This window comes from Mytilus trossulus, chromosome 5, assembly GCF_036588685.1.
Source record: "Mytilus trossulus isolate FHL-02 chromosome 5, PNRI_Mtr1.1.1.hap1, whole genome shotgun sequence".
Taxonomy (NCBI): Eukaryota; Metazoa; Mollusca; class Bivalvia; order Mytilida; family Mytilidae; genus Mytilus; species Mytilus trossulus.
In genome coordinates this window covers 35556375-35568977 of record NC_086377.1, presented here as the reverse complement: position 1 = coordinate 35568977, position 12603 = coordinate 35556375, and the positions used below count along the sequence as shown (strand labels likewise).

At 32.2% G+C, this 12603-nt stretch overlaps 1 protein-coding gene across 1 annotated transcript in view; it reads left to right on the top strand.

The window, feature by feature from the left end:
- The window catches only part of LOC134718797 (methylcrotonoyl-CoA carboxylase beta chain, mitochondrial-like), a 29862-nt gene extending 22719 nt beyond the window's left edge, over window positions 1-7143 (top strand). The window contains exons 13-17 of the mRNA XM_063581528.1: window positions 2876-2942; window positions 3856-4012; window positions 5280-5394; window positions 5960-6045; window positions 6459-7143. Of these exons, the coding sequence (XP_063437598.1) occupies window positions 2876-2942; window positions 3856-4012; window positions 5280-5394; window positions 5960-6045; window positions 6459-6576 (543 nt within the window). The 3' untranslated portion in view covers window positions 6577-7143. The remainder of the gene's footprint in view (window positions 1-2875; window positions 2943-3855; window positions 4013-5279; window positions 5395-5959; window positions 6046-6458) is intronic.
- The last annotated feature ends 5460 nt before the right edge of the window (window positions 7144-12603 follow it).

The window sequence follows — 12603 nt, the reverse complement described above, 5'->3', positions numbered from 1 at the left end:
GGAGAAGGTAACAAAATGGCCGACCGGAGAGAATTGATACTCTAAATTCAAAATCGATGGTGATCTCTTATCTAGCAGAATTAAACTTTAATATTCATGCATTTGAGCATGTTTATACAGAATGAACATAATATCAATTTTTGATTTTTTTGCGAAGTTTCCCTTTAATGAAAATTCCCAATCATCACAATAAAAAGGGTGAAACAGCTTGTATACTTTGAGCTTTCGAACTAAATGGTAACCCCAACCCCCAACATAGAATGGTTCAAATTTTGAGTTGGAGCCGTTAGACTGCTCTATAATTTGATATAATTTGTCTCGGTGGATCAGGGGGTTCCGGGGGTTGGACCCCCTTTTTTTGGCCGATCAATGCATTTGAATAGAGCATATACTTGGACCCCCCCCCTTTAACTCTGGGTTGGGACCCCCTTTTTTAAAATGGCTGGATCCGCGCCTGATTGCAGTACACTGCACTGTGAGTATTTGTTAGATAATCACGCGCGATTTTATCTTTTAAAGGAAATGCTTCACGAAATAACTAAGATCAGTTTATGTGTACTCGTAACACAAAGAAGAAAAGATTGGGCTGCCTCTCTTCAATTGTGTCTAGTTACCAAAGTAAAATCAAAATTTATAATTCTCTGACAATGCACCTGGTGATATATTGTATATGTCATTCCAACACTTACACTTGTTCTTTTATTTGTGTGGTTATTTAATGACCATTTTAATTCAAAGCTTGGTCAGTTGGATTTGCATCCTTCATTTTCCAGTACTCCAGAATTTCTACATACATATCACAGTAAGTAATTAAAGTTGTGTGTTAAACGTCAATGCGAAAGCAAAAAATCCATATTTTTTTTTAGAAGGCACATATGTTTCTTTCGTCTGATAGCAGGTATACACCACAGTTATCGTAAATTATAAAAACATATATAAAAAAAATCGAAAAGAAACCATTATTTTTTTTAACACAAAACAGAGAAAAGAACTGATAAGTGCGGGGAATCCATGCGCCTTTCCTCCCTGATGTTTCGATATTTAAAAAAATAAGTATTCTTTAATCCATGTTAACACGTGAAAACTACACCAGTGAGTTCCATATATGTCATAAACTTACAGCTGGTCCTGAATATGCATGAAGTATTTGCCACTGGACTTTAAACAACCAACAATCAATCACAGTACAACTTATAGTATATATAGTTGTGAAATACAAAATTTATATTATAATTATACAATTAGCCAAATAAATAGAATACAATGATACACACTACTTTATATACTAAGTAACTGACATAATTTAAAGGAATAATCTCTAAACTATACAAGTAAAGAAGCGAAAAGTTTCTTTTGAATAGTAAACAAACTTCCGAACAGTACATGTTTTTTAATGATTTTCCCTACGGCGCTCAAATATTTTGGATGGTCTTTTAGTGTTTAGACATATGACATTGTAAGAACCTTTAACGTATAATAGATTCAAATTCGTTATTTTGTTCAATATAAGAAAAACCAAGACATGTATATTAAAAACTGACGGTCAGACATCACTATTTAAATACGTGTATACACAAATTCATTAGTTCTTTATTAACGTTTAGCCCTACGGCACCTTTTTATTAAGAATGATGATGAGAGTAATTGTAAAATATATTAGGCATGTTCTTTCTTACGTTATGGATCATTGATTTTGTTACCTGTTGACCCGGTTGATTATTAGCACGTGCCATTGAACTCGACCATTTTAACTAACACAGATTTTTTTTGAAATTAACGCCATACATATATACTAAGTACTATATACATATTATATGAATTAGAAAATAAATTTTATAAGGATACAACATTGTTTGAATGAACATTTTTATACGGTGATACTTTAACACGGTCCCGACAGAGACTGAATGCAGTATCATGATCAGCTTTCGGGATCCGGGAAGTCTTTTTTTTTGAATTTCCGGGTGTCGAGAATATTTTTTTCCAAGTTTAATAGAGTAACTAGCACGAAAAAAAAACATAAAAAAGCAACAGCTTCCACGGTAAACTATGACATATATCAACAGATAACGAATTAAAGCAACTGTAATACATAAAACAAAAATATGCATGTGTTAATTTGCCTCCGTTGCATTTCTGTGGATTGTCTCATTGGCAATCATACCACCTTTCCTTAACTTTTTAAGGTAACGTTTAGGATTTTCCGTTACTTTTTAATCTTCAAATACGAAACACATTTTCACTGGTGTTCACATTTTAAGGTTAAATTGATGGCATACATTTTGGTGTGTATACAATAAACATACGTCCTTGCATTTAATTATCAATATATATATTCATATAAACTAACATTGATTAAAAAATAAACAATTATATAGACGAATAATTTAGTAGTTCCTCAACAAAACAAGAAAAGAAATAAAGAATCAACAGAAGATTTAATCCTTATTTATCTTTTAATTAACCAAAATAATACTTCAAATTATAATTATATTAAAATACATGTATAATAATCTAAAATGCATTATCGAGTAGAAGGGGCGCAACTCGTGGTATCAAACCGATATACTGAACGGATCTAAACAGGGTCTGAAAATTTTGAACGTAATTTTGTATCCATGGTCTGTTTTGGTCTGACACTGTCTTAACGGGTCTAAACAGCCCGCTAGACGAATCAGTCTTTTCCGTCTGGACATGCCTTAACGAACTGATTTACCTGATGCGGCTATCGATCGTAACGCAGTCTTAACGGTCTAAAATGTCTCGACGATTTCCTCTAGCGGTAAATCCAGTCAATCAAGATGTGATCAGACCAAAATGACCGTTTCAGACTGAAATCGTGCTACTAGTGTTAATGTCATGTTTTCTATTTTAGGGAACACATTTTATAGAATTATGCTGTCAAAGAAATATACCATTAATATTTTTACAAAACATTACGGGTGAGTAAACAATTATATAATTAGCTAAATCGTTAAGCATGTGGTAGGCTTTGAAAGGCGCTGATTTAAAAAAAAATTGAAACAAAAACAGAAAAGAGAGCCAGCAGCATAGTTCATACTGGGAAAAAACATGACAGATGGTTAACAACAACAACCACCTAAAAAGATGCTCAAACATAACTAATATATTATAGAATAATTTCTCTGAATCCAAAAAATATGTGTATAAACTTTAAAAACTGCTACTAATAGGACTAATCCAAATTCCCTAAATTACCCCACAATACCAAAAACATTAATATATAACAACAGATATACCCTGACAAGTTATTGACTATGGACAGGTGAATATATAAAGATAAGATGATGTGGTATGATTGCCAATGAGATAACTATTAACAAGAACCAAATGATGTAAACGAATACAATTTTAGGGTTTAGGTATGAAATAACATAAACATAAAATCTTTCCATGTGTGTCCTACATATGCTGAAAAATGGTTTACAGGAATTTCCAGCAGCCTGCTAATAAAGAATGAAAGAAAATGTATTTTACCATTACAATCTCTTTGGACAAGAATCTTAAATGAAAATTTGTGAATAGTAATTTGAAGCAGTCTGATAAGGATTTTTCATTAGACAAAACATTTGCTTCAGAAATGACTTGAGACTAAAAGTGTAAGAAGCCAAATGCATAGAACAGTTGCCAACAAAGGTGTAAACCCCAAACATGAAAAAATGTTTAAAGGAATTTTATCTGATTAAAATGATACCATTCATTAAATCAAGATATAGAATACATATGATAAAGATAATTCCTGAAATGCTAACTTCTACATTATTTGTCTCTGATGGAAAGTTGTTTCACTGCCCATCATACCACATCTTTTTATTTTTATATCTTGTTTTGTAGGTTTCATGGTAGGGAGAGAAGCAGAAGCTGGAGGTATAGCAAAACATGGGGCTAAGATGGTGACTGCTGTTGCATGTGCCAAAGTTCCTAAATTTACAGTCATCATAGGCGGGTCCTATGGTGCTGGTAATTACGGAATGTGTGGCAGATCATATAGGTATATATTTAATGTTATGTTACAATTTTGAGGTTCTTTTCACCAAAAAATCTTACAACTAAAAAACATTGTGAGTTACTGTGCGTTTATTTATTTTTCATTGATTGAAATTTGTAATTCCTTACACTTTAAATGTAGGTTCATATCGTTCCACAAAATCCACAAAAATAGTCTCAAGAATAATACTTAATCCACAGTAAACTGAAATGTTTAGTTACAAAGTTTAAGTTTTATAGTTTCCCTGGACTTTTTTTATCATCATCTGAGTTTTTATAGTGTTTAAGGTGGTACCCAACACTTTAACTAAAATTAATTTGGCTCGTTTAATTTTCTTTAAATTTTGACAAAGTATTTACTTTGACCCTTTAAGTAAAATATAAAAATTTTAAAAATTTTGAATTAACCGTTTTATCAGAAATATTACACTTGTTTGAGAAACACTCATTTTGATTGTTGAGAAGCTTAATATTCCTTTAACAACACAACGTAATTAAAACGTTTAGCTGATTTTACAGTTATCTCCCTGTTGTGTTAGGTACCACCTTAATGTGAAGATAATTTCAACTTAACAATTGTATGATTATATAGCAAGAAACTTGAAATTCACATAATGTTAATTCAGAATATATTGCAATGTTTTTATTGTTGAGAAAAAACCTGACAGGTTTTAATCGCAATGATTTAAATACGCATTTTGATTTTTTTTTTTTATATATATGAACAAGATTTTTCTCAATATTGCAAAAAGTTAAATCACATTTTAGAAATGGAAAAGTCGCAATAATAAATGAAGCAATAATTTCTGAATTTGCAGTATAAAATTGAGAATGGAAATGGGGAATGTGTCAAAGAGATAACAAACCGACCATAGAAAAAATAACAGCAGAAGGTCACCAACAGGTCTTCAATGTAGCGAGAAATTCCCGCACCTGGAGGCGTCCCTCAGCTGGCCCCTAAACAAATATATACTAGTTTAGTGATAATGAAGGCCATACTAATTACCAAATTGTACACAAGAAACTAAAATTAAAATAATACAAGACTAACAAAGGACAGAGGCTCCAGACTTGGGACAGGCGCAAAAATGCTGCGGGGTTAAACATGTTTATGAGATCTCAACCCTCCCCCTATACCTCTAGAATGTATACTACTTGAGTCTCATCAATGAAGATAGCTAGAACCTACCAATTGTATCATTGTATAGCAAGAAACCTGAAATTGTTGTATTGTTTTTGTTGGTCAGTCATATCTGTTCGTACTATTTCAGTCCACGTTTCTTATATATGTGGCCAAACTCCAGAATATCTGTTATGGGAGGAGAACAAGCTGCTAATGTTTTGGCACAGATAACAAGAGAACAAAGACTCAGGGAAGGAAAAGAGGTATGATTTAAAACTGCTACTATACTATGGCCTCATTTGTTTTCATGGCTACCAAATGTCATTGCTTGAGGGAAAAATATATTTTCATTTGTATTCAACTTTCTGCATATCATTTATTTTGCATATTAGCCATTAGAATATTTTAGAATTGTTGAATATTTAAGTTTGGGGAGAACCTAGACCCCGGATATCCACAAAAGTTAACGTTGGTATCAAACAAATAAAGAGGAATTCATGGTATCAGAAATGAAAGTAAAAACTCACCATTTAATTCTCAACTGTTCTGGTATAAGAGCTAACCTACATAAAGTTTCCTAAGTGGCACTTTTACTGTAAACTAAAAAATGACTTGGTGCATCTATTTTGTGATTTTTGAAGAATTGATAAAAAGATGGTTATAATTAGTTCAAAATGATGAAAAAGCTACATACAGATTTATGTATTTGATATCATATTAATGTGAGTTCTTATTAAAAATGCAATACTCAAGGTGTGGCGTTTTTGCATTGATAAATACCATGTGATAATATCTGAATTTACAGTATGTGTAAAATTACAATTGCAGTGGACAGCTGAAGAAGAAGAGGCATTAAAAGCTCCTGTGATAAAGAAATATGAATTAGAAGGTCATCCATATTTTTCTAGTGCTAGGTAGGTCATGCATTTTACTCTATAGTTCTAGGTAAAGGTACATAAATTCAAGTGCACTTTTTCAACTAGCTAACAACAGTTAATGTTTATTGCAAGATTTTAATTTCATTTGGATACAAGTCATCATTTCAATTTGAAGCGTGTTCAATGTATTGTATTGTTGAATACCAGTAAATTTTATGTGTAAAACAAACAAAGGACAAGGTTGTTAAGGTGTTGTTAAACCCATCATCAGTTGGACGTCACAAACTAATAATGGTTCTTGCTACCAAAACAGAGACAAGTTTGGCAATTTTCAGCCTTTTCCAAAACCATGTACAAATAACTTTGACATTTTTCAGCAATGTAACTGTTTGTGTATTTATTCCGTTAATATTCACTCTAGTAAAAATTGTATTTTTACTCGTTAACAGGTTATGGGATGATGGAGTTATTGACCCAGCTGATACAAGGACAGTATTAGGACTTAGTATATCTGCCTCATTAAATGCTCCACAAGAAAAGACTAGATTTGGTGTATTCAGAATGTGATCAAAGAACCATTTAGGATTTTATATACAATGTTTTGAGTATATGTGATAATGTATTGAATCTTGGCAGCTGCATTGTGAAGATGTCTAAAAGGTTTCCACATGTTTGGAGGTTATGAATAATGTGTCATTAACATATTTCTAATTTTCATTGTGATAAAATCAAGATTATATATTTGAAATTTGGATTAGAAATTAGAACCATGACTATCAAGCTTTGTTTCAGTGTTTTCAGATGATCTAGCATGTATGATGAATATGTTTTTACATGACTGCAAATTTATTTGTGATAGCATTATGTTATGGTGTTGTTAAACTTATTCTCATTTTTGAATGTGAAACCATCATGATTATAAATTTGAAATTACTTATAAGATTTGGATTTTAGAAAAGAATAAGCATCAATTAATCTTTGAAATCCAATTTTTTAAAGGTAGTAGATGGTAGACTTGCAGTTGATTCAATAATACTCATTAAAAGAAATCAATATGATACTGTTGTTGAAATATATACTGTGATTAAAACTAACATTGAAATTTTACTATTTGATTACAAAAGTCTTTAGGTGGTTGTTTCTTTGATAATCCAGACCTCTGTAGTTTGTCTATAGTACCACTATATCATGTCAACCCTTATGTTGTTAGTCTGAACCCCACAGGCAACAGGTGTATTCTACTCCAATCTTAATGGATTAGGATAACCAGTTTTACTACCCAAGGATCGGATTCTCTCTAGCCCAGGGCAAGTTGAATGCCTTAACCAATAAAAACTGGCCCAATGAATTAAGAAATAATTCTTTCATGCCATGCTCTATGTTCATTTTAACATGGTTATGCATTATATTTGTTAATATCTTAATGCCAAGTGTTAACGAGGTATTAAATGTTTACAAATATAATGCCTACTAATTTAAAATGAACATAGAGCCTGGCAACATTTTTGTACTTCGGAGAGGACCTATAGTACAGGCTCGTATATATTATCTCCGCTATTTAAAATGTTTTTTAAAGATACTTCATACTTTTTAAAAGGATAAAAAAATTACTAATATGGCTCCTCAAAGAAACCCTTGTTGATACTCTGACCGGAAGTAGCATTTTTTCCTTAACCTCATTGGCATGGATCTTTAAAAATGTTAAATTTACGTTTTTCTTGTAGTAAAATCTGTATCTTTGAGACTTTCAATATCAAATTAATGGTCAGTAAAACAGTTGAAACTTCAGCATGTGCACTCTTGTTCCCTTTTCAAAGTGCTTGACCTGGAAACCAAGTATGTTGCAAAGTTTTATGAAACTGGTTTTGTTTAATAATAATGTTATCGATATCAAAATTATTGAACTCATGCATGCATATATGCTAAACTAAGTTCTCTCTTTTATAACATTTATAACGAATCTTTAATGACGAATAATATTTCAATCAGTGATGGTTGATCATAGGTAATGACTTTCAGGTTTAAATGTTGCCGAACTTAACCGAGCCATGACATTGCTGTGTTGGTGCATGGTAGCGCAGTAAAGGTTATGACATTGAATGTCCTAATCACGAGTACTGCACATCAAATACAAATAGGAATGATCCTTTGACTGAGAAGGATCTTGGGTATGAAATAGGTAAAAAAATTGCTAAACTTGATTTACTTGCGGTCTATTGTACTACAGATGAGGATGCAAAAAGTGTGCAAGAAGCAATGCAAGAAATATTTGACCCTGTATGGTCAGTAAATAGACTGGCAGATACTATACACCGGGGTTAAAGTCAGTTCTGTGAGGTATTGCGAGCCAAATTTAGTGTCGGTATGTTCCCTGGAGCTACAAAGGACCAAAGGTTTTGCCAATGATTTAAAATTACGTTCACATGGTATAATGAAATCATCATTTGCAAAACATATTGGTGACCGACAACAAATTGCAAAATGATTGTCTCTGTATTCTTAAGTCTGTTGTGAATTGTTAATGTGATAATTGTAGCGATACGTGTAGATGGAGCATAACACTATGTAATTGTGGTATAAAAACTAGTTGGTGGTACAAATCTATTAACCTTAGCAGTCATGGTTTACAAAATCGGTCTTTGAAACCAAATAAGACTGACAAATTATTAATAGAATTATTGTTAGAAATGAAACTTTTTCAGACCGCATTAAATCAGATGCAATTTTTCAGCAATACTTATAAGTGCGAGTCCATCAATAGGACAATTTCTACATACCTACCTAAGAATACAAAAATTTCACACAATGCCATAGACCGTGCATCTGCAGCAGTCTTGAAAGTCAATAATAAAAGGGATGTTGCATTGGCTAAGACCCTAAAATTTGTAGGTTGTGGTCTAGGTAGAACGTATCATGCTGTAGTGGCTCTGAAAAAATACGTAAATGTGAAATATATGATTGTGCATAATAAAAAAGTTTAAGTGTAAAATTTAACAGGTTAAAAGCTCGCAAAAAACAGGCTATTGATTTCTTGTTAAACAAGAGAGTGCGAAAAAGGTTGGTTAGTGGTTATAAAAAACATCAGTAAGAACCAAATCTGTGTCGGAATTCAAGTCGTTCCACAGCCAGGTTGTAGTTCTTGGCCAGATTAACATTTGTATTAAAAGGTTACACAATTTTTTTTTCAGCCTTTCAGGAAGCCACTGCATATTTAGTTATTTATTTATTTATTTACAGAGAATACTAAATATCTTATATATTAAAACAAAACCTTTTCAGGAATGTATGAGCATGATATGAGTTAGTTTAGTACGGCGGCTTTGTAAAAAATTGTGCACATCCTGCTACAAGCATGAAATTTGGCATAGACCTTCCTCAACCATTACTCCTTTATTTCAGACAGGGAGGCATTTGAAAAAAAATGTCTCACTTCCGGTTAAATCCAAAATGGCGGACGTCATACTTAAATCAGCCTAATATCGAAGGCTAGCGTGAAAAAAATGTGTTATTATCATGCTACTATCATTATATTTTGTGCAGACCTTTGTTTTTTTACTTCTTTTGGATAAATTAAATAGATAAGATGTCTTCAGAAACCCCACTTCCGGTTAAAATCCAACATGGTGGACATTGTACTTAAATAAGCTTATTTTTTAGGGAGGGAAATTGAAATGTACTTTAACGTATTGCTACTATCATTACATTGTACAGGAACCTTTCTTTGGTGCTTCTGATGGATACAATGTATAAGACATATGTCTTAAAAACCCTTACTTCCGGTAATATCCAAAATGGCGGACATAGAAATATCTCAATTTATTATTCAAATTTTCCACTTTTTTCAAAATGTAAAGAAAATGATTTTATGTTGTGCTGGTCATTATCATGTTGTAAATGTTTAAATATAAAGTTGACACTTTCGGTAAAAATATGACGTAAATTTCTTCTAAAATGAGTCCTCAATTCATTTCTTCGATGTAGAGTTTTGAATAGATTGATTAAAACAAAATAGAATCACTATAGTACTAAAAAGTACAAATGATTTTCTTGCTTCGTTTATCATGTTAGCTCCATCTGATAAGTTTGTGCGATCTTACAGTTAAACCCCGGTGATTTAGGCTGATCAATCATCATTCTTTATGTTAAAGTCACATCTTCCAATACCATTAATGTCTCCCACGCAGTCTTTTTTCCTTTTCAAGCAAAGAGAGAACCGTATCACAACCGGTTAAGGTAAGGGTCAGAAATAAGTGTGTGTGATAACTTATTGCCTAGTGCATTTGAAAGGCCATTGATAGATATTAATCCAAAGATTTTTGCCTCCCCAAACACAATCCATAGTACGTCTGCCCCTATGTCACGGAATAGCGAAATAGTATTGACAGCATCATCAGTGACTGTTAAGTTCGTGTTTCACTGCATCAGACACATGCACCATGATTTAAGTGTCAGTCTCTGTATGTGAACATGGTTCTACACTTGAAATACAACACGTGGTGGATAAGATAGAATATCCTGAGCATTTGTTGCTACAACTACCATACCCATCAAAGACTTCACCCACTCTTGTTACAGTTTCAAGGTATTTTATTAAGGTAATGACATATACCCAATCATCATACTCGTTGGGAAACACCTTGAAACTGTAACAATAGTGGATGTAGGGTCGGATGCGAACATAGACAATACTGGTAGTTTGAAGCTTAAGACTGCTAAAAGAAGCAAGAGCTACATTAAGGGGAAAGGGAATACACAGACGAATCCAGGATTAAAAACATCCTCAAAATTGGCAAAGTTTTCTGAGAGATGACGACAATAAGAAAGAACTTTTAAGTTTTCATTCACAGCAGCTTGCTCAATACAATTTTGAGTACAAGGTAACTGTAGCAACAAATGCTCATGATGTTCAGTGTTATTTACCACTTGATGATGTTTCAAGTTTAGCACCATGTTTATACGAAGAGACTGACACTAAAATCATGATCGATGTGTCTTAATTAGCAGTGAAACACAGACTTAACTGATTCATGACTCGAATAGTCGATACTGCTGTCATTGCTGTTTCGCTATTCAGTGACATAGGGGCAGAGAAACTTTGGTTTGCATTTGGAATGGGGAAAAACCATAAGATATATATCAATCCATGACCTTTCAAATGCACTAGGCATCAAAAGATAACACGTTTGCTGGAAAAGGAATAGCGTTGGTGACATAAATGGAGTTTGAAGATGTGACTTTAGCATTTAGAATTATGGTTGACCAGCCAACTGTAATAATCCTGTGTGGGGGTACGAGAGGCAAAATATTAGGAGCTCATAAAATTACATCCTTGAGTGGCACTTGCAAAACGAAAAAGAGACAGTACCTGTGATTACGATTACATACATGTACATAACAAAATCGTATACAGACTGAACAGTATTTCCGGAAACGCGGATTCAACCCCCTATATATATTACATCCCCCCCGACAAAAGAAAAATGTAAAGTTTTCTCAGGGTTGAATTCGCTTTACAATATATATGCACCAACTCATATACCATCTCAAAACACAGCATGAAAATTGACAATTATCTGACGTTGCCAAATCTCAACTTTTGAAAGTTAGTAGTTAAATATATTTTTACAGATCCGAAATTGTTTCGTGATACATGTATCATTGAGTAATAAATTCAACAGAGCCCCTATAACTCTTACATAATATTGTGAAAATGTCCTATAATGATCACATTTCATAAGTTGCAAGTTTCCAAAAAATATCAACTATCTCTCACAGAATCAAACCCATTTACCCACACACACTCTCATAAAAAAATATAAAATTGCTAACAGATAAAACATATCAGAAAGATACAATTCACGGGGTTTATTTTTGAAATTATCTCGATATCACTAACATAGATCCTAGATAATACACTCCTCATAAAAGTTCCAAAAGGACATTAACTACATATTTCCGTCTTTATACCATGCAAAAAAAACCCAAAAAAACACAAAAAACATTCTCTCTACATTTTCCTTAATTTGCTCGCTAATGAAACTGTATATCACTATCATGTTTCCTTAAAAATCCACTAAATACAAAATGAACCATATTCATACGATCTCATCAACATATTTCAAAAAAAGTAAAGATCGATGTTCAATATAAACATACAAAATTCGGCATTCTTCTTGGAAAATAATTTTTGAATTACAAATCTGAAAACGCAGTACCAACTTTCTGCTATTATGTTACAAAATTAAATAAATCAAATATTAATGACTAGATAATTCAAACTTGATACTTATGTAAATGAAATTGAAATACAATTCTACATGTATAAAATGCACAAGTGTTTAGCATAATGTCATGTATACGCAATATCAACAATCGTTCATTATTTTCATCAGAATAATAGAAAAAATCAAGCAAACATACATAATACGAATTGTTCAAGTATTTTAAAAAGATAAGTAATATCAACATATGCAAAATAAAAAAAATCTTAAGCAGTTAATAAGCAATTTCCATGTACATGTATATATTATATATGCAAACAAACTAATGTCCGTATATTTAAAAAAAAAGTTCTTATTGAATAACATTGAAATT